Here is a 26,777-nt window from a genome sequence, read left to right on the forward strand (position 1 = left end):
TTACCTATGATAAAGCAACATCCTGAATGCAGAAGCAGATTATCAGAACCCGCCTGCCTTCTATTAAGTCAGACATTACAGTTTTTTCTTTTTTAAGTAAAACAACGCTAGTCTTCTAAACATTTTTGGTTTGGAAAATAGTTATTTTTCTAAAAAACTAGATAATTTATGTTAACATGCAATGGAGTTGTTACTTTTTAATGAGTTGATAAATATTTTTTAAATTTCTCAGTTTTAATAATTTCTAATATGGGAAAATATCAATAATCCACATCAACAAAAGTTCTCAGTAACTTTAAAGTGTCAAGGAAATTCTGTGAACAAGAAGTTTGAGAACTGCTAATATAAAGGAAAAAAAGTTCTTCTGAATTCCTGAATGCCACCTTAAATAAGGTTTATTATAATGTCCTTAAATGTGTACAACTAGGTATAAACTCCTTATTCCTTATAGTATTTCTACAACTATAAAACAAAAAATTAAATATTAATAGAAACAAAACTATAAAACCAACAGCATTCTATTTCATATTAACTTAAATAGATTGGTGACGTTTTGCTAAAACTGAATTGTTCTTTCAATATGAAGGCAATACTGTTGCTACAGTATACTTTTTTGCTTTCAGAATGCCTATAATAATACTGCATACCTTCCCTATCATAACTGTCACACTCTTGTTTTAATCTTTGGTCTGTCTGCTTCCCACCTAGATTATCAACTCCGTGTCTGCATTATTCACAGCTGTACCCTCAGTGCCTAGCAAAGTACCAGCTACATTTAGTAGGCACTCAAAATACAATTATTTATTTACTGAATGGATTAATTAAAAATAAGAAACTGAAAGATAACGATAACCTTTACCACCAAGGACTAATCGGTATGGTTCCTCTTTGGCTACAGACTCAGTCTTAAACCTTCATAACGGAAATCTTTACCCCTCTAAGAATCATGAAGATTTTTTAACAAAGACCCCACATTTCCTCACATTTTGGCAATTACTGATGGCCTGGATCACTCTTTTTTGAGATACCTAACTGTTCTGGCACCAGTCATCATCATGACATTTGCCATTGGTGAGGTACACCCTACAATGACTGGATTCAAGCATAACAAAAAAGCAATGATGAAATTTCCTCTGGCCATCAGATCCTGGGATCTAATAATTAAAATGTTCTACTTTATCTATAGTAAATGAGAAGCTGGAGTTATAAAACTTTACATTAGAAAATACATTAGAAGCCATGTAGCACAATCTCCAACCCAATGCTGAAACTATCCTATTAGAGAACTTTGCTTGACACTTTGCTATGACATAATGCTCACTTTTTTTTGTTATACAGCCTTTCCAGTATTAAATGGCTCTATTAGAAAGTTCTTTCTTGTATCAAGTTGAAAACAGCCTCCCTATAAGCTACGTAGTCTCATTTTAACCTCTAGAATAGGAATCAGCAAACATTTTCTATAAAAGGTCAGCTAGTAAATATTTTACGCTTTGTTGATCACACATGGTATCTCTATCCTATATACTTCTTTTGTTTTTACAATCCTTTAAAAATGCTAAAACCTTTTCTAGCTCACAAAATCAGGTCTTAGACTATGGCTAGTAGTAGTTTGCAGACTCCTGCTCTAAACCACTATCCAACTCATCCCATGGTACTATTATTTTTTTTTTTTACTGTATTGTCTTCCCAAAAGAAGAAGTAGCTTTCATCTATATATCCCTAGCATCCAACACACAATAGGCACTTAGATATTTGTTAAATAAATGAATAAATGAAAAATACATTGCTTCCTCTTTAGCATGACAGCCCTTCAAATACCTGATCATAGCAAAGTCTTCCCTTTCATCTACTATCATAGTAATCTCCTCCCACAAGGGAACTCTAATGTTAACATCTTTCTTAAAATATAAAACTAAAATTGACTTTGATGATCTACATCACTGAATATACTGGCACTAGTATTTTTACTTGGATAGTATTTGCTTGTATTTGAAAGGAACTTGTTGAATTAATTCCTAATTCTTGCTCCTCTACAAAACTCTGATAAGACAACTCCATGGTTGAATCCCACTCCCTTGACAAAAGTTAATTGTAAAATATGTAGTTGTGGCATTTTCTTCAATTTTTGAAAATAAAAATCTGAAGAAAACGGAAGGAAAAACCAAAGAATATTTGTCTGATATGATTTAGGAATGAAAAAACTGAAATTACCATATTGGCTAAGCATTCTTATATATGTGCAACAATCCAAAGTAGTGATAATACAATTCTACCTCCTACCTTGATGATTTGAAAAGTACTTAAAGTTCATCTTTTGTAAAGAGCTAATAAATCAGTTCCACATTAAACAGAGGAAAGCAGGAAGCTCTACCTCAGACAAGTCATTTAACCTCTTTATCTCAATGTCTGGGTCTGAAAACTTAGGATAATAATATATGTCTTACCTAATTTTAAGAATCTAATGAGCTTAAGCATGAACATTTGTTTTTTGTTTGTTTTTTATACATCATGGAGCCTCCACTGCTGAGAGAAGTAGTCAAAGGATAAATATATGGTTTACCCCAAGAAAAGCTCCACAAATTCAGGACTAAGGAGGCATACCCACTAGAGGAAGTTACCACCTTTTTCCCTTCTGAGAGCAACAGGGGGAGATAAAATGAGGAGCAACTGCACATTTAAATATAACTAGGCCAGCTGGCCAGTGTGGAAAACGAGAAATAAGCTACTACCTTTGAGTACAGTTCTACAGAGCTCCTCAGCTCAAGAAAGGATTTAGACGCAAGATTTGCACTCCCCCATAAGTATTTTACAAATGTGAGGTATTACTACTAGTTAAAAATAAAGAGGCATTACCTAGCAATGGAGAACATAAGAGATCTCTGTTCGACTCCTTTACTTGATTATCTGATTGGGTCAATATACCTTCCTCCAGAGAGGGGAAGTCTGTCACTTCAGTCCCTTTCTCTCTCACATTAAACCTGGTCTGGGCTGTATCCAAGGTGTGGGAAGAGTCCATTTCTTGAGGAAGATAATGCCAAGATTCTGTTCTCTAAAACAATAATTTTGAAGGAAAATATGCTAAATCATTAACTGAGTTACCATACATATTAACATTTAGATTAAAACGTCCATTCACGTAGGATACAGCTTCCTATTTCACAACATTCTCATCAAAATTTGTAAAAAGTAAAGCTGTTCTGTGTTTTTCACAATATTAATAACATTTTTGATCTTTTCCCATTATTACCCATCTTTCAACATGTTGAATCACTGGCATTTCTGCTATTCTTTAATAGTTACTTCTCATCATTAAAACAATAAATTTGGTTCTTCATGATGAAATCTTACAATGTGATAATAATAAAACTGAAAAAAAGATTCCAAACCTAAAGCTACGATATTCTCTACATGTGACCACTTTACTGAATTCTTACTTGCTATACTAGTTTCTAGCGGACTTCTCAGTGCAAAACATCATATGGTTCATGCGTAGTGACTGGTTCACTTGTCTGTTTCAAATATTTACTCTTATATTAGTGGCATGATTCAGAAAAATGTTTCTCAAAGTATCTATAGGAAGGATCAGTTTTTCCTACTTCCAATTCATTACAGACTGACATTTTATTAAAATATTAATAAAAATTAACAGGTAACAAGTAAAAAAATAATAATAAACTAATTTTAAAAACTAGTAAAAATAACTAGGAAAATGAAATTGAAAAGATATATAAGCCCAAAATACAAAACACAAGTCTAAGTATCTGATTTCTAGTTCTAAAAAACATCAAATTGCTATAAAAGTTTCTAAACACTTCTTAATTCTTGTACTTATCTCTTGACAGTAACAAGCAATTCATGGCCTGGCACCAATCCACAGACCACACTAGGTAGCAATGTTGAAATAAAGTTGAATTAAATACTAACGGTAAGCAGTTTTTAAACACATTTTCTTTTTAAATTTGGTATTAGTTAATAATTAAGAATATTCGTCCTGGGCTTCCCTGGTGGCGCAGTGGTTGAGAGTCTGCCTGCCGATACAGGGAACATGGGTTCATGCCCTGGTCTGGGAGGATGCCACATGCCGCGGAGCAGCTGGGCCCGTGAGCCGTGGCCGCTGAGCCTGCGCAAATGGAGCATGTGCAATGGGAGAGGCCACAACAGTGAAAGGGGCCCGCGTACCACAAAAAAAAAAAAAAAAAAAGAATATTCGTCCTATCATGCTATTATTCTTTTATTTTCATTTTAAATTAATTTTATTAGGAATGAGCACTAAATTTGATCAAACTACATTATAGCATCTTTTTTTCCCCAATTACATCTGTTAAAATACAGCAATAAATTTCTTCATATTGCAACAACTTCACATTTCTTACTTGGTAGTAGTAGATTAGACCTTAATCATATTTGCTAGCACAGTCTTTTACATTTTCACTCATAAGATTAATCAATATTTTAGAATGCTTCTTTTGTTTTCTAACCTTGTTCTATATTTTTTTAATATAAGGAAATTTGATTTTCCTTAAAAATATAAAAGATTTCATCAGTGAATCCATTAGATCCAGAAACCTTTTTGATAGCTGGTACTATTATAACATTCTTGATTTCTTCCTAGTTCTAATCCAACTCTATAAGCTTTGATAGGTTTGTATTAAGTCTATTTCATTAAGGTGTTTTCCTTTTTCTTGACTGGATTTGCTAGGAATGTATATATTTTGTCTTGAATTTAACAATTCTATTTTCTAACTTAATTATTTGTTTTTCTCTTTGCCATGTTTCTTCTACTTGCAGTTTTTCATTATTTATGTAAAATTTTTTGTTAAATAATGAATTCATTTGATTTACATTTATTTGTTTAAATAAAAAGATGAGACATTATATTGATGGCAATCAACATGCTTAGATATATAATGTACTGATTTTCATTATTTTGTAGTCTATTACTCTCCTTCCTTAACCAACTCAAATTTTTTTAAGAGAATATATATTGTTTTCATTCCCAAATGACCCACCCATAAAAATATGTTGTACTACAATTTAGAAAGATTTCACAATTTCAACAAGACTTTTTTCTTTAAAGGATTATTTCCAGTATTTAAAATTCACCAACCAAAAGCTCTTACAGTAAGTTAAAAAAAAAAAAGATACACAACTATCCACTACCTAATATCAGTTATATAAATAGATATAGAGAAAAATATTGGAGTGAATATTCTAAAATATTAACACTACTCATCTATGGCTTATGGAATTATAGACCTTTCACATTCCAAAATATACCAATCCCATCTATGTCAGATAAATCAGTCAAATCCTTAACATCGAACATTACTACTGGAAACATGCTTTTTACATTTTTAATACTTGAAAATAAAAGGAATACGAGAATGATTATTTTAATTTTTTTCTTTTGAGAGCACTCTATTCAATAGGGGATAGTGGGCCAAATGAACAGGTTTTAAAGCAAGGGAATTCCAGTCATCCTGTGACTCTCATTATAGCAAAATCTCGGGTCCCCAACTCATCTCTTAGCCCCTTTGACCGGGGTTTGAGCCTCATCCCATAGTTTATTCCTCACTACTGATGAGAGACATATCCATGTGTTCTCCTGCCCATCCTTTGACCTCCACAGATCACTTACTTAACTCTAGCTCCTCAACTGCAATAATTCTGTAACCTTCTGAAGACAACTAACCTGTCACATTTACACTTTTCATAATTCCTTTCTTACCTGTATTTCCCTCTTTACCACTCTGAGAGTTCATAATCATCCTTATAATCACTACCTTGCAAACATCTCTTCTTTCTTACCCTTCTCCCCAACTATCCTATTTGCCTGGCAAAAGCTCAGTTCTGGTTGAACCTTCTGCTTGTCTTAATCCAAGTAGTAGCACACTGCTGAAGAAAGCACACACCTACACTGGTTTTCCTTTAGACTAATGACATTAAACCTCAAGGGCACTCAGCCTTGCCTGGAAATTCTACTCTACTTTCCGGGTAAGCTGATTGGCTAAAATGATTACTTTATACTTTCTCTCCTCAGAACTACTGAACCCTCCTTCCTCATTTTTCAACTGATGACCTCATTTCCTACTTTAGTAAGTGAAGAACAGGAGGTGGACCTTCCTTATCTTCCTAGCACAAGATCTACAACCCCATTACCTAACCCAGCTTTTCATCTTGTGATTTAAAGAAAGTCTTACTACCTATCAAAGACCTTCCCATCTCATTCCATTTTTTTTCAATGATTTCTTTCCTATATGTGATTCTCCCATTTTCCTTCATGCATTTTCCCTTTCTACTGAATCATTCCTCTCTCCATGTAAACATGCTCTTATAATTTCCCCTCATAAAATAAAATTTTAAAAAATCTGTTGACCATTCTTTTCTTTCTGCTTATTTTGCTGCTATGATTCTGAGTGTTATACCTTTTTAACCAATATAAAAAGGGCCTCAAATCTCTAAATATTTTTTGATAGATGTGAAGAGGGATGACAAATAAACAACAGAATAAATACAAACAAATTTTGAGGGAGAAGTAAAGGTTGGAAATACAAACTTGGGATTTTTAAGTACACAGGCATATTTAAAGCCCTAGATCTAGACAAGAACCAAAACATTCCAACATTTCAAACAGAAGTTAAAAACTCAAATGTGTTTTTACAGGGAGGTAAAAGAAATGAGGTACAGGGAGGTAAAAGAAATGAGTAAACCTGCCTGATATTAGAGAGTAATGGGACCTGTGGCCAACTATGCACTGCATGCACACTTTAAAGTATTCTGTTTAAAAATTTTCAAAACACTGTGCCCCCCAATTTTTTTTCTGCAAACCACATTTGAGCCATATGCAGGTCCACAGCTTGCAACCTCTGATTTTAAGGTTTAACAGGGGATGAGAAAGAATAGCCAGAGGAGTAGAAAGAAAACCAGGAGAAGCCGAGAAAGGAAATAATTTTAAGAAGTTAAGCATTGGTTAAGAATATGAAATGCTATTTATTGCATCTAAGATGAGGACATAAAAGTGCTTACTGTATTCAGCTACACAAATTTGTTGGTGACACTTGCTTTCACAGAAGTGAGGACAGAACACAAGAAGGTCAAGTAGAAGAATAAGTAGATCCCAGCCAGTAGATAAGGCATATATATCAAAAAGGAAAAAGGAAAAAAAATACAATGGATATGATTGTCTATACATTAAAAAGTCCTAAAGAATCTACAAAAGAACTATACTAGAACTAGTAAATGAGATTAGCAAGGTCATAGGATACAAGGTCAATATTGAAAGTCAATTATATTCCTATATAATTGTGATGAACAGTAGGAATTGAAATTTTTTTTAACATTTCAGTAAGTCTAATACAAACATGTATTAAGTTTGGTACACTGAAGGCAACAAAACACTGATGAAGAAATTAGCAATCTAAATAAAACTGTAAGAACTGTTGTGTCTATGGATTAGAGAACTCAATATTGTTAAGATGTCAATTCCCTTCAAATTGATTTATAGACTCAAGGCAATTTCAATCAAAATTCCAGCAGACTTTTTAAATAGAAATTGACAAACTGATTCTAAAATTTATATGGAAATTCAAAGAATCTAGCATAAACAAAACCATTTTTAAAAAGAAAAACAAAGTGGGAGAACTCACACTATCTGATTTCAAGACAGTACAGTAATTAAGAGCACAGTATTAGCATGATGATAGAGATATAAATCAATGGAATAGAGAGTCCAGAAATAGACCCACACAAAGATGCCAAGGGAAAAGGGAGTATTTTCAGCAAATGGTGTTGGAATAACAATTAGATATGCATATGTAAGAAAATGAAGCTGGACCCCTACTTCACACCATAATCAAAAACCAACTCAAAACAGATTTAGATATAAATGTGAAACTTAAAACTATAAAACTTCAAAAACTCGTTCTCAACTGGGCAAGATTTTGACACCCTCCTCTCCCCTCAACCATGATACATTTGGCAATGTTTGGAGACATTTTGACGTTTACAAACATGGGGCAGTATTACTGATATCTAGTGGGAAGAGGCCAAGGATGCTGCTAAACATCTTACAATACACAGGACAGTCCTGTAAAATAAAGAATTATCTAGCCCAAATATCAAAAGCACCAAGGCTGAGAAACCCTGTTCTAGAAAAAAATATAGGAGAAAATTTTTGTGATCTAGGATTAGGTCAAAATTTACCAGGTTAGACATAAGAAGTAAAAACCATTAAAAAAAAAAATCAATAAACCAACTTCAACTTCATCAAAATTAAAACTTCCACTCTTCAAAAAACAAATAGGACAATTCAAAGGAAAACCACAGACTGGAAGAAAATATTTGCAAAACATATAAAGGACTTACATCTAGAATATATAAAGAACTCCCAAAACTCAACAAATGGAACAAATCACCCATAAAAAATGGGGAAGAGATTTAAACCAACCCCTTCATTAAGAAGAAACATGGATGGCAAATAAGCACACACAAAGATGCACATTATCATTAGGAAAATGCATATTAAAACCACAATGAGGGCTTCCCTGGTGGCACAGTGGTTGAGAGTCTGCCTGCCGATGCAGGGGACACGGGTTCGAGCCCTGGTCTGGGAGGATCCCGTATGCCGCGGAGCGGCTAGCCCCGTGAGCCACAATTACTGAGCCTGTGCGTCTGGAGCCTGTGCTCCGCAACAGGAGAAGCCGCAATAGTGAGAGGCCCACGCACCGCGGTGAGGAGTGGCCCCCACTTGCCACAACTAGAGAAAGCCCTCGCACAGAAACAAAGAGCCATATACAGCCATAAACAAATAAATAAAATTAAAAAAAACACACACACAATGAGACACCACAACATACCTAGAATGACTAAAAATTTTAAAACAAAAACAAAAAAACCTGACAATACCAAGAGCTGGCAAGGATGCAAAGCAACTAGAACTCCTATACATCGTGGGGAATGCAAAATGGTACAGGCACTTCGGAAAACAGTTTGGCACTTTCTTATAATGTTAAACGTACAGTTACCATATCAGCCAGCAATCCCATTCCTAGGTATTTACCCAAGAGAAATGAAACCAGCTGTCTACCTAAAAACCTGTACATAAGTGGAATACTACTCAGAAATAAATTTTAAAGAGCTACTGATTTATGCAACAACATGGATGTGCCAAGTGAAAGAAGCCAGATTCAAAAATCTACACATGGGACTTCCCTGGTGGTGGAGTGGTTAAGAATCCGCCTGCCACTGCAGTGGGCACGGGTTTGAGCCCTGGTCCGGGAAGATCCCACATGTCACAGAGCAACAAAGCCCATGCGCCACAACTACCGAGCCTGCGCTCTAGAGCCCGTGAGCCACAACTACTGAGCCCGCGTGCAACAACTACTGAAGCCCGCACACCTAGAGCCCGGGCTCCGCAACAAGAGAAGCCACTGCAAAGAGAAGCCTGCGCACTGCATAGAAGAGTAGCCCCCACTTGCCACAACTAGAGAAAGCCCGCGTGCAGCAACAAAGACCCAATGCAGCCAAAAATAAATTAATTATTTTTTTAAAAATCTACACACTACAATTCTGAAAGGCAAAACTATAGACAGAAATGAGATTAGCAGTTGCCAGGGACTAAGCATGGGGGAGATGACTGACTACAAAGGGGTACAAGGAAACTTTCTGGGGGTGATGGCAATCAAATGTGTAGTAGTTATATAACTATGTATTTGTCAAAGCTCATCAAACTGCACACCTAAAAGAGTTAATTTTGCTGTATTTAAATTATACCTCAATAAACCTGACTTTTTAAAACATGAGGATAAGGTATCAGAAAATAGAGACCAAAAACTCTTGAAAATTTCACTTAACAGGGAGCAGAAACATAAATGGGGCAGTAGCTGGAGGGAAGAAAGGATGAGACAATTGTACTCAAGCTGCTGGAGCTGATAAGGTCTAGACTGTGACCATGGGGTAAGCAGGGATAGGAGAAGGTTGGGAGGAGTGAAGGAAAAAAATCTCTGCACATTAGATCAAAGATCCAAGAGTTTCAGATCCTGGATGGGTAATGTAAGCTGAAGTGAAAGAAACTAAAAGACGACAGTGTAGCAAGGGCTATAGTTTTCAATGAATAAAAAAAAGTTAATTTGGATGACAGCGACAAGGATGAATGAGCAGAATAACCAGAAGGAGAAAAGAGGGGAGAGAATTAGGAAGTGGTATAATCCTCCAGTTCTTCTGATGAACACAGGCATAAAGGCAGAAATGAAGAGCTACAGGATCTATCCACGGTTTATATTTTATAAAACAAGGACCAAAAAAAGGCAAGATGTCCATTTTTGGACTGTGCTCTACCATAAACATGCCCTCAGAGAATATTAAACTATTTAGGAATATACCTCTGTATTCGTTTCCTAAAGCTGCCATAATGAACTTACACAAAGTGGAGGGCTTAAAACAACAGAAATTTATTCTCTCACAGTTCTGGAGGCTACAAGTCTGAAATCAAGGTGTTGGCAGGGCCATGCTCCATCCAAAGCCTCTAGGGGAGGATCCTTCTTACCTCTTCCTCTTTCTCGAAGCCCCGGGCATTTCTTGGCTTATGGCAGCCTAACTCCATCTCTGCCTCTGTCTTCATAGAGCAGACCTCTTCCTGTGTGTCTCTCTCTTACAAGGACACCAGTCATATCGGATTAAGGGCCCACCTTAAATCCAGTATGATCTCTTCTTAATTTAAATAGTTCTATCTTCCATCACTATATTTCCAAATAAGGTCACATTCTGAGGTACTGCAGATTGGGACTTCAACACATCACTTTGGGGCACACAATTCAACCCCCATAACAATCCCCCTTCCATTTAATGATCACAGAGTACCATGCTTCTTCTGGTCAGGGTTTCTCTTAACCATTTTCACTTGGCGACAGTAAATCTCCTTCCTCCATACCTTGCATTTAATGGATAATAAATGCAATTTAGGGGAAATTGAAGGTACTAGAAGAAATCTGATACCCAAGTTATTAGATAATCAACCTTAAATAATCATTATGAGTAAGGATGCATTTTTTTCTCCAACAAACATATATGAGGCTTTTTCCTATCTGCTCACAATTTTTTCCATTTCTTCTAAGTTTATTACTATGCTCTAGATCAGTGGTTCCCAAAGTATGGTCCAAAGATCCCTGGGGGTCACTGACACCCTTTCAGGGAAGTTAAGCGGGCCTCCCTTTTCTAACTACATATCTATGTAAGGTCAGATTTTCTTCACATAATTCAACCAAAACAATATATCCCAATGGACTAAATGCAGAAGCAGATCTGGGAATTCAGTTATGATGGTTAACTTTATGTGTCAACTTGGCTGTGCCAAGTATTTGGTTAAACATCTGGGTGTGTCTGTGAGGGTGTGTCTGGATGAGATTAACATCTGATCCACAGACTTAGTAAAGGAGACTGCCCTTCTTAAGGTGGGCAGGCCTCATCCAACCCATTAAAGGCCTGAATAGAACAAAAGGCTGAGCAAAAGATAATTCGCTCTCTCTGCCTGATGGTCTTCAAGCTGGGACATCAGTCTTCTGCTTCGGACTTGGACCTGGAGTGGAACTTACACTATCAGCTCACCTGGTCCTCGGACCTCTAGACTTGGGCTAGAACATACACCATCAGTCAGCTCCTGGTTCTCGGGCCTTCAGATTCAGACTGGAACTATACTATCAGCTCTCCTGGATCCCCAGGACAGATACTGGGAATTCTCAGCCTCCATAATCACATGAACCAATTCCTTATTTTACATATATATATATTTGTATATACCTATTTACGTACGTATATGTTTCCTATTGGTTCTATTTTTCTGGAGAACCCTGCCTAATACACCAACTGTCTTCTAGTAAGCCTGACATTAAAGAGATATGCAAAACTGTAAAACAATGCCACCCTTTCAACTAATTTTTTTTTGTTTTGGAAAATACCCATTTTTCATTTAAAAATATATTTGTATGTTAATATGTAATGGGTTTGTTATTTCTAAATAAATATTTTTTAAATGTTTTAATTTTTTTGTAAGCTAAATATTGATACAGATAACCCTTATAAACAAAAGCTCTTTAAAATACTTTTGAAGAATGTGAAGGAGTCCTGAGACCAAAAAAAAAAAGTAAACGCTGTTCTACATAATTAAGGCTGCCAAAGATCTATTAGAAAAATGGAATATTAAAGTAATTCAGCTCTTTCCATTCTTCATAGCTAAATCAGAATTTCTCATGCTGCTTACCAAAAGATAGTTTGCCAGTTATGCAAGACATACCCGATCATCCCCAGAACACCACTGAGCTGTTTTTTCCAAAGAGACCATATTAGTATCAGAAATCTGTGTTCCACTATTGTTTTGATATAATGGCTGTTGCCATACATGACAGGTCAATGGAACAACCTGAAGATCAAAAGATTTAAATAGAATAATAACACAATCCTTATGACTAAACAATACTAAAGTCTAACATTTAGATTATGTTTCTCTGTTTATAAAGCACTTTCACAAATATAGTAACATTTGGGCTTCACAACCACTGTCCAAATTATCTTCACTTAAAAATAAGGAAACAGGGATTTAAGGTTACCCAGTAAGGACTCAACATATTCCAACAAACCACAGCAGTTCTTTAACCTCCTATATTTGTAGCAGTAAAAGAAGCAAGCAGAAACAAGCAAGTTACCTATTTTACAATCTTACTATTTGAGACACCTAAGAAATTAACTCTAATAATAGGAACTAAAATCATCTTATAGCATGGAAAGTGGGGACAAAGTTAGGCTCATTTTGTGAAATCAGGAGTTGAAGCAGGACTCTCCCATCTGTGAAAGAAGGCAATAAAAGCTGTGACTACTGCCCAAGGCTGAAGCAATGCACATGGAAGAGATCAGAGGTTATCAAACAAAAGTGACCTCAGTCAACTCACCTGCTGGTTCAGGTACTGGTTATTGAGATTTTCCCCAATATTCTTGGAGAGTAAGAACCCAAAGCTTCCAATATAAACCTTCCTTATAAAGAAGGAACCACAAGGGGCAAGGCAGAGACAACCAAAAAAAACACCAGGTAGAGAAGGATGCACCAAAAGAGAAAACAAAATAACACTCCTGCTAAAAATGAGATTACAAACTATACTTTCAAAAGACTTTAAAATGAGAATATCTCAGACCCTTAAAGAGACTTTTTAAAAAGACACAATGTCCATAAAAAAAGAGGTTATTAAAAGTAAAACAGGCAGTTATGAGTCAAGAAAAGATGAATGCTAACACAACCAAAAATGTGAAAGAGCCTCTGAAGGAAACCCAACGTCATAAGATTTTTCCCCCCAGAATTAAAAGTTACTACACTAACAAAACATTTTTACAGAGCGCTTACAACAATGTGCTTTTGACCATAGAAAGGCAAGCTTAACTTAAAATCTATTCAACTAAAGAGATTTCTATGGTATCAACTCTTCCAAGAGGTTTTTCTCAAAAGGTAGAACACCATGGGGCACACCCACCTTGCTTCAATGGCATTTTTTAAGGGATAAAGAATAGAAAGCAAAGAAAGGCATTTTGCAAATTCATTTTGGCAATTTGAAATCCCTAAATAAATAACAATACAGCCAATGTTTTGGCACAGTTAGTCTTCTTTGAGCCCTAGAGGAAAGAATGCCAAAATGAATGTTCAAAATGGTTATTCACTGCAACTAAATAATACTGGGTGTAGAGCACAGGGTGTTGCCTTTGAAAATTGCTGATTCACATTAGCTTACAATAAGAGAGTTTGATTCATTAGGATATTTGTAGAACACTAATGATACAATATTAAGAAACCAGCACTTTGACAACTAACCCAACGTGTGAGAAAAAAGAACACTCTCTCAATTTTATCAGCTAAAAAAAACCCCCAAAAGTTAAAATTAAATATTAAAAGTTCTTATTAAAAAATACATTTTCCCGAACTTACTTTTATTACCTACTTGATGGTTTATAGACTTCATTAAGGAAATTAATTTCTAATAATTCCCATATGTTTGATCAGTTTTCCCAGTTGCCTCTGGATAGTGGTATAACCCAAATACTTGAAAGAGAATTCTTAAGAATAATGCTTCAAAACTAAGCAGGTGTCATCAGCAACTCTCTGATCTGAGATTAAATGTCTTTTGGTATAAATAAACAGTTTCAGAGTCTTTCCCTGAGTCATTTTTTAATATTAAAAGTTAGCAGTCTGGGTCTTCCCTGGTGGCCCAGTGGCTAAGACTCTGCACTCCCAATGCAGGGGGCCCGGGTTTGATCCCTGGTCGGGGATATAGATACTGCATGCATGCCACAACTAAAGATCCCACGTGCCACAACGAAAATCCTGTGTGCCACAACTAAGACACAGTGCAGCCAAAATAAATAAATAAATATTTAAAAAAAGAAATACTGGTCTTTAGTAGTCTTCCAACTACATGTTGTCTATCAAAGAAACATTTTAGATATAAGGATACATATCGATTCCAAGTAAAAGGATGAAAAAAGAGATTTCATGCAAATAGTAACCAAAAGAGCACAGGAGTGGCTATATTAATTTCAGACAAAATAGACTTTAAGTCAAAAACCGTTACAAGAGACGAAGAAATACATCATATAATGATAAAAGGCTCAATTCAGGGCTTCCCTGGTTGTGCAGTGGTTAAGAATCTGCCTGCCAATGCAGGGAACACAGGTTCGAGCCCTGGTCCGGGAAGATCCCACATGCTGCGGAGCAACTAAGCCCATGAGCCACAACTATTGAGCCTGCACCCTAGAGCCTACGAGCCACAACTACTGAAGCCCGCATACCACAACTACTGAAGCCCACATGCTTAGAGCCCGTACTCTGCAACAATAGAAGCAACTGCAATGAGAAGCCCGCAACTAGAGAAAACCCACACAAAGCAACGAGGACCCAATGCAGCCATAAATAAATAAATTTTATTTTTTTAAAAAGGGGTCAATTCACCAAGATTTATAAGTATTTATGCACCAAACCTCAGAGCTCCTAAATTAATGAGGCAGATGTTGAAAGAATTGAAGAGAGAAATACACAGCAACATAAGAGGCTTCAACACCCACTTTCAATAATGAACAGAACAACCATACAGAATAAGGAAATATAGAAATTGAACAGCACTACAGACCAATCAGACATAACATATATACAGAACACTCCACCCAACAACAGCAGAACACATTTTCTCAAGTACACATGCAACATTCTACAGGATAGAACACATGTCTAGCCACAAAGCAAGTCTTAATAAATTCAAGAAGACTGAAATCATAATACACAGTATCTTTTCCAATCACAATGGAATGAAACTAGAAACAAATAGCACAAGAAAAACTGGAAATTTTACAATATGTGGAAATTAAACACGTGTCTTACAAAACCAATGGGTCAAACAAGAAGTCACAAAGGAAATTAGAAAATACCTGGACACAGATGAAAACGGAAAATGCCAAAAAACTTATGGACGCAGCGAAAGAAGTACTAAGAAGGAAGTTTATAGCCGTAAATGCATATATTTAAAAAAGGCAAGATCTCAAGTAAGCAATCTAACTTGTACCTCAAGGAACTAAAAGAAGAACTAAACCTAAAGCAGGCAGAAGGAAGGAAATAACAAAGATTAGAGCACAGATAAATGAAATAGTCAACAGGAAAAAAAAAATCATGAAACTAAAAGTGTGCTTTTCAGAAGATCAACAATATTGACAACCTCTTAGCCAGACTGACTAAGGAAAAAAAGAAGACTCAAATAATAAAATCAGAAATGAAAGAGGGAATATTACAACCAATGCCACAGAAATAAGGATTATAAGAGAATAAATACTATGAACAACTGTATACCAACAAATTGGATAGCCAAGAAGACATACATAAATCCCTAGAAAGACACAACCTACCAAGACTGAATCATGAAAAAAATAGAAAATCTGAACAAACATATAACTAGCAAGGAGATTCAATCAGTAATCAAAAACCTGCTGACACAGAAAAGCCAAGGACCAGATGGCTTCAATCATCCTCAACAAAATACTAGCACACAGAATTCACAACACATTAAAAGAAGTATGTATACACCATGATCAAGTGGGAATTAACCATGAAATGTAAGGATGATTCAACACATAAAAATCAACCAATATAATACTTCACATTAACAGAATGAAGGACAAAACCACACGATCATCTTGACTGATACAGAAAAAGCAGTTGACAATGCTCAACACCCTTTCATGAAAAAGCACTCAACAAATCAGGAATGGAAGGAAACTAATCAATATAATAAAGGCCATTTATGAGGGCCCACAACTAACTCACACCACACTCAACAGTGTAAAACTGAAAGCTTTTCCTCTAAGACCAGGAACAAGGCAAGAATGCCAACTCTTGCCACTTCTATTCAACACATTATTGGAAGTCCCAGCTAGAGCAAAGAGACCCCAGGAATAAACTCTCACATACATGGTCAAATGATTTTCAGCAAAGGTATCAAGACCATTCAATGGGAAAAGGATAGTCTTTTCAACAACTGTTGCTCATAAAACTGGTTATCCACATGCAAAAGAATGAAGTTACACTCTCACCTAGCAACATACACAAAACTCAACTCTAAATGGACCGAAGACTTAAATGTTAAGACCTAAAACTATAAAACTCTTAGAAAACTCAGAGCGAAAGTTGCACAACAGCAGATCTGGCAGTGATTTCCTGGATATGATATCAAAGGCACAAGCAACAAAAGAAACAACAGACAAACTGGATTTCATGAAAATTTTTAAATTCTGTATATCAGAAGACACCATCAACAGAGTAAAAAGGAAACCTGCTGTATAGCACAGGGAACTCTACTCAATGCTCTGTGGTGACCTAACTGGAAAGGAAATCCAAAAAAGAGGGGATATATGTATACATATAGCTGATTCACTTCACTGTACAGCAGAAACTAACACAACATTGTAAAGCAACTACACTCCAATTTAAAAAAAAAAAGAGTAAACAGGCAACCCACAGAATGGGGGAAAATATTTGAAAATCATGTATCTGATATGGGATTAATATCCATAATATATAAAGAACTCAAACTCAAAAACAAAAACAAAACAAAACACCCAATTAACCAATTATCAAATGGGCAAAGAACTTACTGAGCCATTTCTCCAAACATATACAAATGGCCAATAAGCACATGAAAAGATGCTCAACATCACTAATCATTAGAAAAATACAAATCAGAACTACAATGAGGGACTTCCCTGGTGGTCCAGTGGTTAAGACTCTGTGCTCCCAAAGCAGGGGGCCCAGGTTCGATCCCTAGTCAGGGAACTAGATCCCACATGCCGCAGCTAAGAGTTCACAAGCCACAACTAAAAGATCCCACGTGCCGCAACTAATACCCAGTGCAGCCAAATAAATAAATAAATATTTTAAAAATAAATTAATAAAATAAAATAGATAACCAACAAGGACCTACTGTAAAAACAATTTTAAAAAACCTACAATGAGACATCACCTCACACTCATCAGGATGGCTGCTATCAAAAACAAAAAAAAGGAAGAGAAAGAAAATAACAAATGTTGGTGAAGATGTGGAGAAACTGGGACCCTTGTGTCGTGTTGGTGGGAATATAAAATGGTGCAACCACTGTGGAAAACAGGAGGGAGTTTCCTTAGAAAACTAAAAATAGAACTACCATATGATCTGGCAATCCTACTTCTGAGTATATATCCAAAAGAACTGAAGGCACTGTCTCAAAGAGATATTTACAAACCCCTGTTCACAGCAGCACTACTCACAATAGCCAACAGGCAGAAACAATCCAAGTGTCTTATTAACTGATAAAGGGGTAAACAAAATGTGATACAAAAAAGGAATCTGGAGAACAGAGATGCAGATATCATCTTCCTCCCCACAGATACATCAGAAATACATCTACACGTGGAACTACTCCTATAGAACGCCCACTGATTGCTGACAGAAGACCTCAGACCTCCCAAAAGGCAAGAAACTCCCCACGTACCTGGATAGGACAAAAGAAAAAAGAAAAAACAGAGACAAAAGAATAGGGATGGGACCTGCACCAGTGGGAGGGAGCTGAGAAGGAGGAAAGGTTTCCACACACTAGAAGCCCCTTCACGGGCGGAGACTGCGGGTGGCAGAGGTGGAAGCTTCAGAGCCACGGAGGAGAGCGCAGCCACAGGGGTGCGGAGGGCAAAGCGGAGAGATTCCCGCACAGAGGATCGGTGCCGACCAGAACTCACCAGCCCGAGAGGCTCGTCTGCTCACCCGCCGGGACAGGCGTGGGCTGGGAGCTGAGGATCGGACTTCGGTCGGATGCAGGAGAGGACTGGGGTTGGCTGCGTGAACATAGCCTGAAGGGGTTAGTGCACCACTGCTAGCCAGGAGGGAGTCCAGGGGAAGTCTGGAGCTGCGAAGAGACTAGACTTTTTCTTGCCTCTTTGTTTCCTGGTGCGAGACGAGAGGGGATTAAGAGCGCTGCTTAAAGGAGCTCCAGAGACGGGCGCGAGCCACGGCTATCAGCGCCGACCCCAGAGACGGGCATGAGACGCTAAGGCTGCTGCTGCAGCCACCAAGAAGCCTGTGTGCGAGCACAGGTCACTATACACACCTCCCCTCCCGGGAGCCTGTGTAGCCCGCCACTGCCAGGGTCCCGTGATCCAGGGACAACTTCCCCGTGAGAATGCACGGCACGCCTCAGGCTGGTGCAACGTCACGCCGGCCTCTGCTGCTGCAGACTCGCCCCGCATCCGTGCCCCTCCCTCCCCCCGGCCTGAGTGAGCCAGAGCCCCCAATCAGCTGCTCCTTTAACCCCGTTCTGTCTGAGTGAAGAACAGACGCCCTCAGGCGACCTACACGCAGGGGCGGGTCCAAATCCAAAGCTGAACCCCGGGAGCTGTGCGAAAAAAGAGAAAGGGAAATTTTTCCCAGCAGCCTCAGAAGCAGCGGATTAAATCTCCACAATCAGCTTGATGTACCCTGCATCTGTGGAATACATGAATAGACAACAGATCATCCCAAATTGAGGAGGTGGACTTTGGGAGCAAGATAGATAATTTTTTGCCTTTCTCCTCTTTTTGTGAGTGTGTATGTGTAGGCTTCTGTGTGAGATTTTGTCTGTATAGCTTTGCTTTCACCATTTGTCCTAGGGTTCTGACCGTCCGGTTTTTTTCTCTTTTTCTTTTTACTTAAAAAAAATTTTTTTTCTTAATAATTATTTTTATTTTAATAACTTTATTTTATTTTATCCTACTTTATTTTATCCTCCTACCTTCCTTCCTTCCTTTCTCTCTTTCTTTCTTTCTATTTTTTCTCCCTTTTATTCTGAGCCGTGTAGATGAAAGGCTCTTGGTGCTCCAGCCAGGGATCAGTGCTGTGCCTCTGAGGTGGGAGAGCCAACTTCAGGACACTGGTCCACGAGACCTCCCAGCTCCATGTAAAATCAAACCACGAAAATCTCCCAGAGATCTCCATCTCAACACCAAGACCACACCCAGCTTCACTCAATGACCAGCAAGCTACAGTGCTGGACACCCTATGCCAAACAACTAACAAGACAGGAACACAGCCCCATCCATTAGCAGAGAGGCTGCCTAAAATCATAATAAGGCTACAGACACCCCAAAACACACCACCAAACGTGGACCTCCCCACCAGAAAGACAAGATCCAGCCTCATTCACCAGAACATAGGCACTAGGCCCCTCCACCAGGAAACTACACAACCCACTGAACCAACCTTAGCCACTGGGGGCAGACACCAAAAACAATGGGAACTACAAACCTGCAGCCTGCGAAAAGGAGACCCCAAACGCAGTAAGATAAGCAAAATGAAAAGACAGAAAACCACACAGTAGATGAAGGAGCAAGGTAAAAACCCACCAGACCTAACAAATAAAGAGGAAATAGGCAGTCTACCTGAAAAAGAATTCAGAATAATGACAGTAAAGATAATCCAAAATCTTGGAAATAGAATAGAGAAAATGCAAGAAACATTTAACAAGGACCTAGAAGACCTAAAGAGGAAACAAGCAATGATGAACAACACAATAAATGAAATTAAAAATACTCTAGAAGGCATCAATAGCAGAATAACTGAGGCAGAAGAACGGAAAAGTGACCTGGAAGATAAAATAGTGGAAATAACTACTGCAGAGCAGAATAAAAAAAAAGAATGAAAAGAACTGAGGACAGTCTCAGAGACCTCTGGGATAACATTAAATGCACCAACATTCGAATTATAGGTGTCCCAGAAGAAGAAGAGAAAAAGAAAGGGACTGAGAAAATATTTGAAGAGATTATGGTTGAAAACTTCCCTAATATGGGAAAGGAAATAGTTAATCAAGTCCAGGAAGCACAGAGAATCTCATACAGGATAAATCCAAGGAGAAATACGCCAAGACACATATTAATCAAACTATCAAAAATTAAACACAAAGAAAACATATTAAAAGCAGCAAGGGAAAAACAACAAATAACACACAAGGGAATCCCCATAAGGTTAACAGCTGATCTTTCAGCAGAAACTCTGCAAGCCAGAAGGGAGTGGCAGGACGTATTTAAAGTGATGAAGGAGAAAAACCTACAACCAAGATTACTCTACCCAGAAAGGATCTCATTCAGATTTGATGGAGAAATTAAAACCTTTACAAAAAGCAAAAGCTGAGAGAGTTCAGCACCACCAAACCAGCTTTACAACAACTGCTAAAGGAACTTCTCTAGGCAAGAAACACAAGAGAAGGAAAAGACCTACAAAAATAAACCCAAAACAATTAAGAAAATGGGAATAGGAACATACATATCGATAATTACCTTAAATGTAAATGGATTAAATGCTCCCACAAAAAGACACAGACTGACTGAATGGATACAAAAACAAGACCCATATATATGCTGTCTACAAGAGACCCACTTCAGACCAGGGACACATACAGACTGAAAGTGAGGAGATGAAAAAAGATATTCCATGCAAATGGAAATCAGAAGAAAGCTGGAGTAGCAATTCTCATATCAGACAAAATAGACTTTAAAATAAAGACTATTACAAGAGACAAAGAAGGACACTACATAATGATCAAAGGATAGATCCAAGAAGAAGGTATAACAGTTGTAAATATTTATGCACCCAACATAGGAGCACCTAAATACATAAGGCAAATACTAACAGCCATAAAAGGGGAAATCGACAGTAACACAATCATAGTAGGGGACTTTAACACCCCACTTCCACCAATGGACAGATCATCCAAAATGAAAATAAATATGGAAACATAAGCTTTAAATGATACATTAAACAAGATGGACTTAATTGATATTTATAGGACTTTTCATCCAAAAACAACAGAATACACATTTTTCTCAATTGCTCATGCAACATTCTCCAGGATAGATCATATCTTGGGTCAATAATCTAGCCTTGGTAAATTTCAGAAAATTGAAGTCGTATCAAGTATCTTTTCCAACTACAACACTAGAAGACTAGATATCAATTACAGGAAAAGATCTGTAAAAAATACAAACACATGGAGCTAAACAATACACTACTTAATAACGAAGTGACCACTGAAGAAATCAAAGAGGAAATCAAAAAATACCTAGAAACAAATGACAATGGAGACCCGACGACTCAAAGCCTATGGGATGCAGCAAAATCAGTTCTAAGAGGGAAGTTTATAGCAATACAATCCTACCTTAAAAACAGGAAACATTCCAAATAAACAACCTAACCTTGCACCTAAAGCAATTAGAGAAAGAAGAACAAACAAACCCCAATTTAGCAGAAGGAAAGAAATCATAAAGATCAGATCAGAAATAAATGAAAAAGAAATGAAGGAAACGATAGCAAAGATCAATAAAACTAAAAGCTGGTTCTTTGAGAAGATAAACAAAATTGATAAACCATTAGCTAGACTCATCAAGAAAAAAAGGGAGAAGACTCAAATCAATAGAATTAGAAATGAAAAAGGAGAAACAACAACTGACACTGCAGAAATACAAAAGATCATGAGATTACTACAAGCAGTTCTATGCCAATAAAATGGACAACCTGGAAAAAATGGACAAATTCTTAGAAATGCACAACCTGCCGAGACTGAGCCAGGAAGAAATAGAAAATATGAACAGACCAATCACAAGTAATGAAATTGAAAGTGTGATTAAAAATCTTCCAACAAACAAAAGCCCAGGACCAGATGGCTTCACAGGCGAATTCTATCAAACATTTGGAGAAGAGCTAACACCTATCCTTCTCAAACTCTTCCAAAATATAGCAGAGGGAGGAACACTCCCAAACTCATTCTATGAGGCCACCATCACCCTGATACCAAAACCAGACAAAGATGTCACAAAGAAAGGAAACTATAGGACAATATCACTGATGAAAATAGATGCAAAAATCCTCAACAAAATACTAGCAAACAGAATCCAACAGCACATTAAAAGGATCATACACCGTGATCATGTGGGGTTTATTCCAGGAATGCAAGGATTCTTCAATATACGCAAATCAATCAACGTGATACACCATATTAACAAATTGAAGGACAAAAACCATATGATCATCTCAATAGCTGCAGAAAAAGCTTTTGACAAAATTCAACACCCATTTATGATAAAAACCCTGCAGAAAGTAGGCATAGAGGGAACTTTCCTCAACATAATGAAGGCCATATATGACAAACCCACAGCCAACATCGTCCTCAATGGTGAAAAACTGAAACATTTCCACTAAAATCAGGAAAAAGACAAGGTTGCCCACTCTCACCACTCTTATTCAACATAGCTTTGAAAGTTCTAGCCACAGCAATCAGAGAAGAAAAAGAAATGAAAGGAATCCAAGTCGGAAAAGAAGAAGTAAAGGTGTCACTGTTTGCAGATGACATGATACTATTCATAGAGAATCCTAAAGATGCTACTAGAAAACTACTAGAGCTAATCAATGAATTTGGTAAAGTAGCAGGATAAAAAATTAATGCACAGAAATCTCTGGCATTCTTAAACACTCGTGATGAAAAATCTGAAAGTGAAATTAAGAAAACACTCCCATTTACTATTGCAACAAAAAGAATAAAATATCTAGGAATAAACCTACCTAAGGAGACAAAAGAACTGTATACAGAAAATTATAAGACACTGATGAAAGAAATTAAAGATGATACAAATAGACGGAAAGATATACCACGTTCTTGGATTGGAAGAATCAACATTGTGAAAATGACTCTGCTACCCAAAGCAATCTACAGATTCAGTGCAATCCCTATCAAAGTACCACAGGCATTTTTTAGAGAACTAAAACAACAAATTTCACAATTTGTATGGAAACACAGAAGACCCCGAATAGCCAAAGCAATCTTGAGAAAGAAAAATGGAGCTGCAGGAATCAGGCTCCCTGACTTCAGACTATATTACAAAGCTACAGTAATCAAGACAGTATGGTACTGGCACAAAAACAGAAATATAGATCAATGGAACAGGATAGAAAGTTCAGAGATAAACCCACGCACATATGATCACCTTCTCTTTGATAAAGGAGGCAAGAATATACAATGGAGAAAAGACAGCCTCTTCAATAAGTGGTGCTGGGAAAACTGGACAGGTACATGTAAAAGTATGAAATTAGAACACTCCCTAACACCATACACAAAAATAAACTCAAAATGGATTAAAGACCTAAATGTAAGGCCAGACACTATCAAACTCTTAAAGGAAAACATAGGCAGAACACTCTATGACATAAATCACAGCAAGATCCTTTTTGACCCACTTCCTAGAGAAATGGAAATAAAAACAAAAATAAACAAATGGAACCTAATGAAACTTAAAAGCTTTTGCCCGCGTACCACAAAAAGAAAAAAAAACAACTACAAATAGAACAACCATACGACCCAGCAATCTCACTACTGGGCATATACCCTGAGAAAACCATAATTCAAAAAGTGTTATGTACCAAAATGTTCATTGCAGCTCTATTTACAATAGCCAGGACGTGGAAGCAACCTAAGTGTCCATCGACAGATGAATGGATAAAGAAGATGTGGCACATATATACAATGGAATATTACTCAGCCATAAAAAGAAACGAAATTGAGTTATTTGTAGTGAGGTGGATGGACCAAGAGTCTGTCATACAGAGTGCAGTAAGTCAGAAAAAGAAAGACAAATACCGTATGCTAACACATATATATGGAATGTAAGAAAATAAAATGTCATGAAGAGCCTAGGGGTAGGACGGGAATAAAGACACAGACCTACTAGAGCATGGACTTGAGGATATGGGGAGGGGGAAGGGTAAGCTGTGACGAAGTGAGAGAGTGGCATGGACATATATACACTACCAAACGTAGAGTGCATAGCTAGTGGGAAGCAGCCGCATGGCACAGGGAGATCAGCTAGGTGGTTTGTGACCACCTAGACGGGTGGGATAGGGAGGGTGGGAAGGAGGGACGGAGGGAGACGCAAGAGGGAAGAGATATGGGAACATATGTATATGTATATCTGACTCACTCTGTTGTAAAGCAGAAACTAACACACCATTTTAAAGCAATTATACTCCAATAAAGATGTTAAAAAAAAAAAAGTACAAGAGAATATTATTCAGCCTTAAAAGGAAGTTAATCTGGTCACATGTTACAACGTGCATGAACCTTGAGGACATTAAGCTAAGTGAAATAAGCCAGTCACAAAAGACCAATAGTGTATAATTCCTCTTAAATGAGGTATCCAGATTAATCAAATTCACAGAAACACAAAGTAGAATGGTTGTTACTGGGGCTGGGGTGAGAGGGAATGTGGAGTTGGTTGTTTACAGGTGCAGAGCTTCAGTTTAAGAATTCAGGACATTGGTTGCACAACAATGTTAACATATTTAACATTACTGAACTGTACACTTTAAAATGGTTAACGTGGTTAAGATGTTATGTGTATTTTACCACATAAAATTTAAAAAAAATTTTTCAATCCCCACATAAACCAAAACAGAAAATTTATTTCTTTTACAAGAAATACTAAGGGAAGTGCCTAAGGGACATTTCAGAATGATAAAAGGGTCAATCCACCAAGACTATCTAATAATTAAAAATATATATGCACCTAGCATCAGAGCTCCAAAACACCTTAAGTAAAAACTAACAGAACTGGGAACTGCCCTGGTGGTGCAGTGATTAAGACTCCACCTGCCAATGCAGGGGACATGGGTTCGAGCTCTGCTCCGGTAAGATCCCACATGCCGCAGAGCAACTAAATCCGTGCACCACAACTACTGAGCCTGCGTTCTAGAGCCCACAAGCCACAGCTACTGAGCCCATGTGCTGCAACTGCTGAAGCCAGTGCGCCCAGAGCCCATGTTCCGCAAAGGGAGAGGCCACTGCAATGAAAAGCCCAGGCACCGCAGCGAAGAGCAGCCCCCACTCCCACAACTAGGGAAAAAGCACGCACGCAGCAACGAACACCCAACACATCCAAAAATAAATAAATAAATAAGGTTATTTAAAAAAAAAAAAAAAAACTAACAGAACTGAAGGAAAAAAGAGACACTCCAACAATAATTAGACCTCAATACTCCAGGTTCCAAAAGCAGTGGATGGATAGAGATTCTGTGGATGATTCTTGAACATTAAAAAAAAAAAAAAAAAAAAAAACACAGAGCAAATGTCAATGGCTCTCCTATATACCAGCAATGAACAACTGGAATTTGAAATTAAAAACACAATACCATTGGGGCTTCCCTGGCGGTCCAGTGGTTAAGACTCCACACTTCTGCTGCAGGGGGTGCAGGCTTGATCCCTGGTCAGGAAACTAAGATCCCACATGCCACATGGCATGGCCAAAAAAACCCTCAAAAAACAAAAAAACACCACAATACCATTTACATTAGCACCCCAAAAATTAAATACTTAGGTATAAATCTAACCAAATATATACAAGATCTACATGAGGGAAACTATAAAACTCCGGCGAAAGAAATCAAAAAGGAACTAATTAAATGGATGAATAGTCCTTTTTCATGGTTAGAAAGACTCAATACTGTCAACGTCAGTTCCTCCCAATCTGTTGTATAGATTCAATACAATTCCAATCAAAATCCAAGAAAATTATTTTGTGGACATTGACAAACTGGTTCTAAAGTTTATATGAAGAGTCAAAATACCCAGCATAGCCAGCACAAAATTGAAGAAGCCAAAGTGGGAGGACTGATACTACTTGACTTAAAGACTTACTATAAAGCTACAGCAATCAAGAGTGTGGTATTGGTGAAAGACTAGACAAACAGATCACTGTAACACAACAGAGTCCAGAAATAGACCCACATAAAGACAACTGATAATTGACAAAGGAACAAAGGCAACGTAATGGAGCAAAGACAGTCTTTTCAACAAATTATGCTGGAATAACTGGACATCCACGTGCAAAAAGTGAATCTAGACACAGATCTTACCCCTTTCACAAAACTTAACTCAAAATGGATCATAGATGTAAATGCAGAATGCAAAACTATAAAAACTATAAAACACCTAGAAGATAATATAGGAGAAAACCTAGATCACCTTAGCTATGGTGATCACTTTTTAGGTACAACACGAAAGGCACAATCCCTGAAATAACTGATAAGCTGCACTCATCAAAATTAAAAACCTTTGTTCTGTGGAAGACAATGTCAAGAGAATGAGAAGACAAGCCACAGACTGGGAGAAGATATTTCTAATAGACATATCTGATAAGGACTGTTAACCAAAATATACAA

At 37.3% G+C, this 26,777-nt stretch overlaps 1 protein-coding gene across 7 annotated transcripts in view; it reads right to left on the minus strand.

Moving 5' to 3' along the window:
• The window catches only part of ALMS1 (ALMS1 centrosome and basal body associated protein), a 225,971-nt gene that overhangs the window by 188,786 nt on the left and 10,408 nt on the right, over nucleotides 1-26,777 (minus strand). For 4 of the 7 annotated variants that reach the window (XM_029232818.1, XM_029232817.1, XM_029232816.1 and 1 more), the window contains exon 2: nucleotides 2,854-3,049. The exons of 1 other annotated variant lie outside the window; for it this stretch is intronic. In XM_029232818.1, the coding sequence (XP_029088651.1) occupies nucleotides 2,854-3,049 (196 nt within the window). Of the gene's footprint in view, nucleotides 1-2,853; nucleotides 3,050-12,286; nucleotides 12,413-26,777 lie in introns of all 7 variants that reach the window. 2 more of the 7 variants (XM_029232820.1, XM_029232815.1) reach the window with 2 other exon arrangements.

This window comes from Monodon monoceros, unplaced genomic scaffold (genome assembly GCF_005190385.1).
Source record: "Monodon monoceros isolate NGI ecotype Baffin Bay Population unplaced genomic scaffold, NGI_Narwhal_1 Super_Scaffold_19, whole genome shotgun sequence".
Taxonomy (NCBI): Eukaryota; Metazoa; Chordata; class Mammalia; order Artiodactyla; family Monodontidae; genus Monodon; species Monodon monoceros.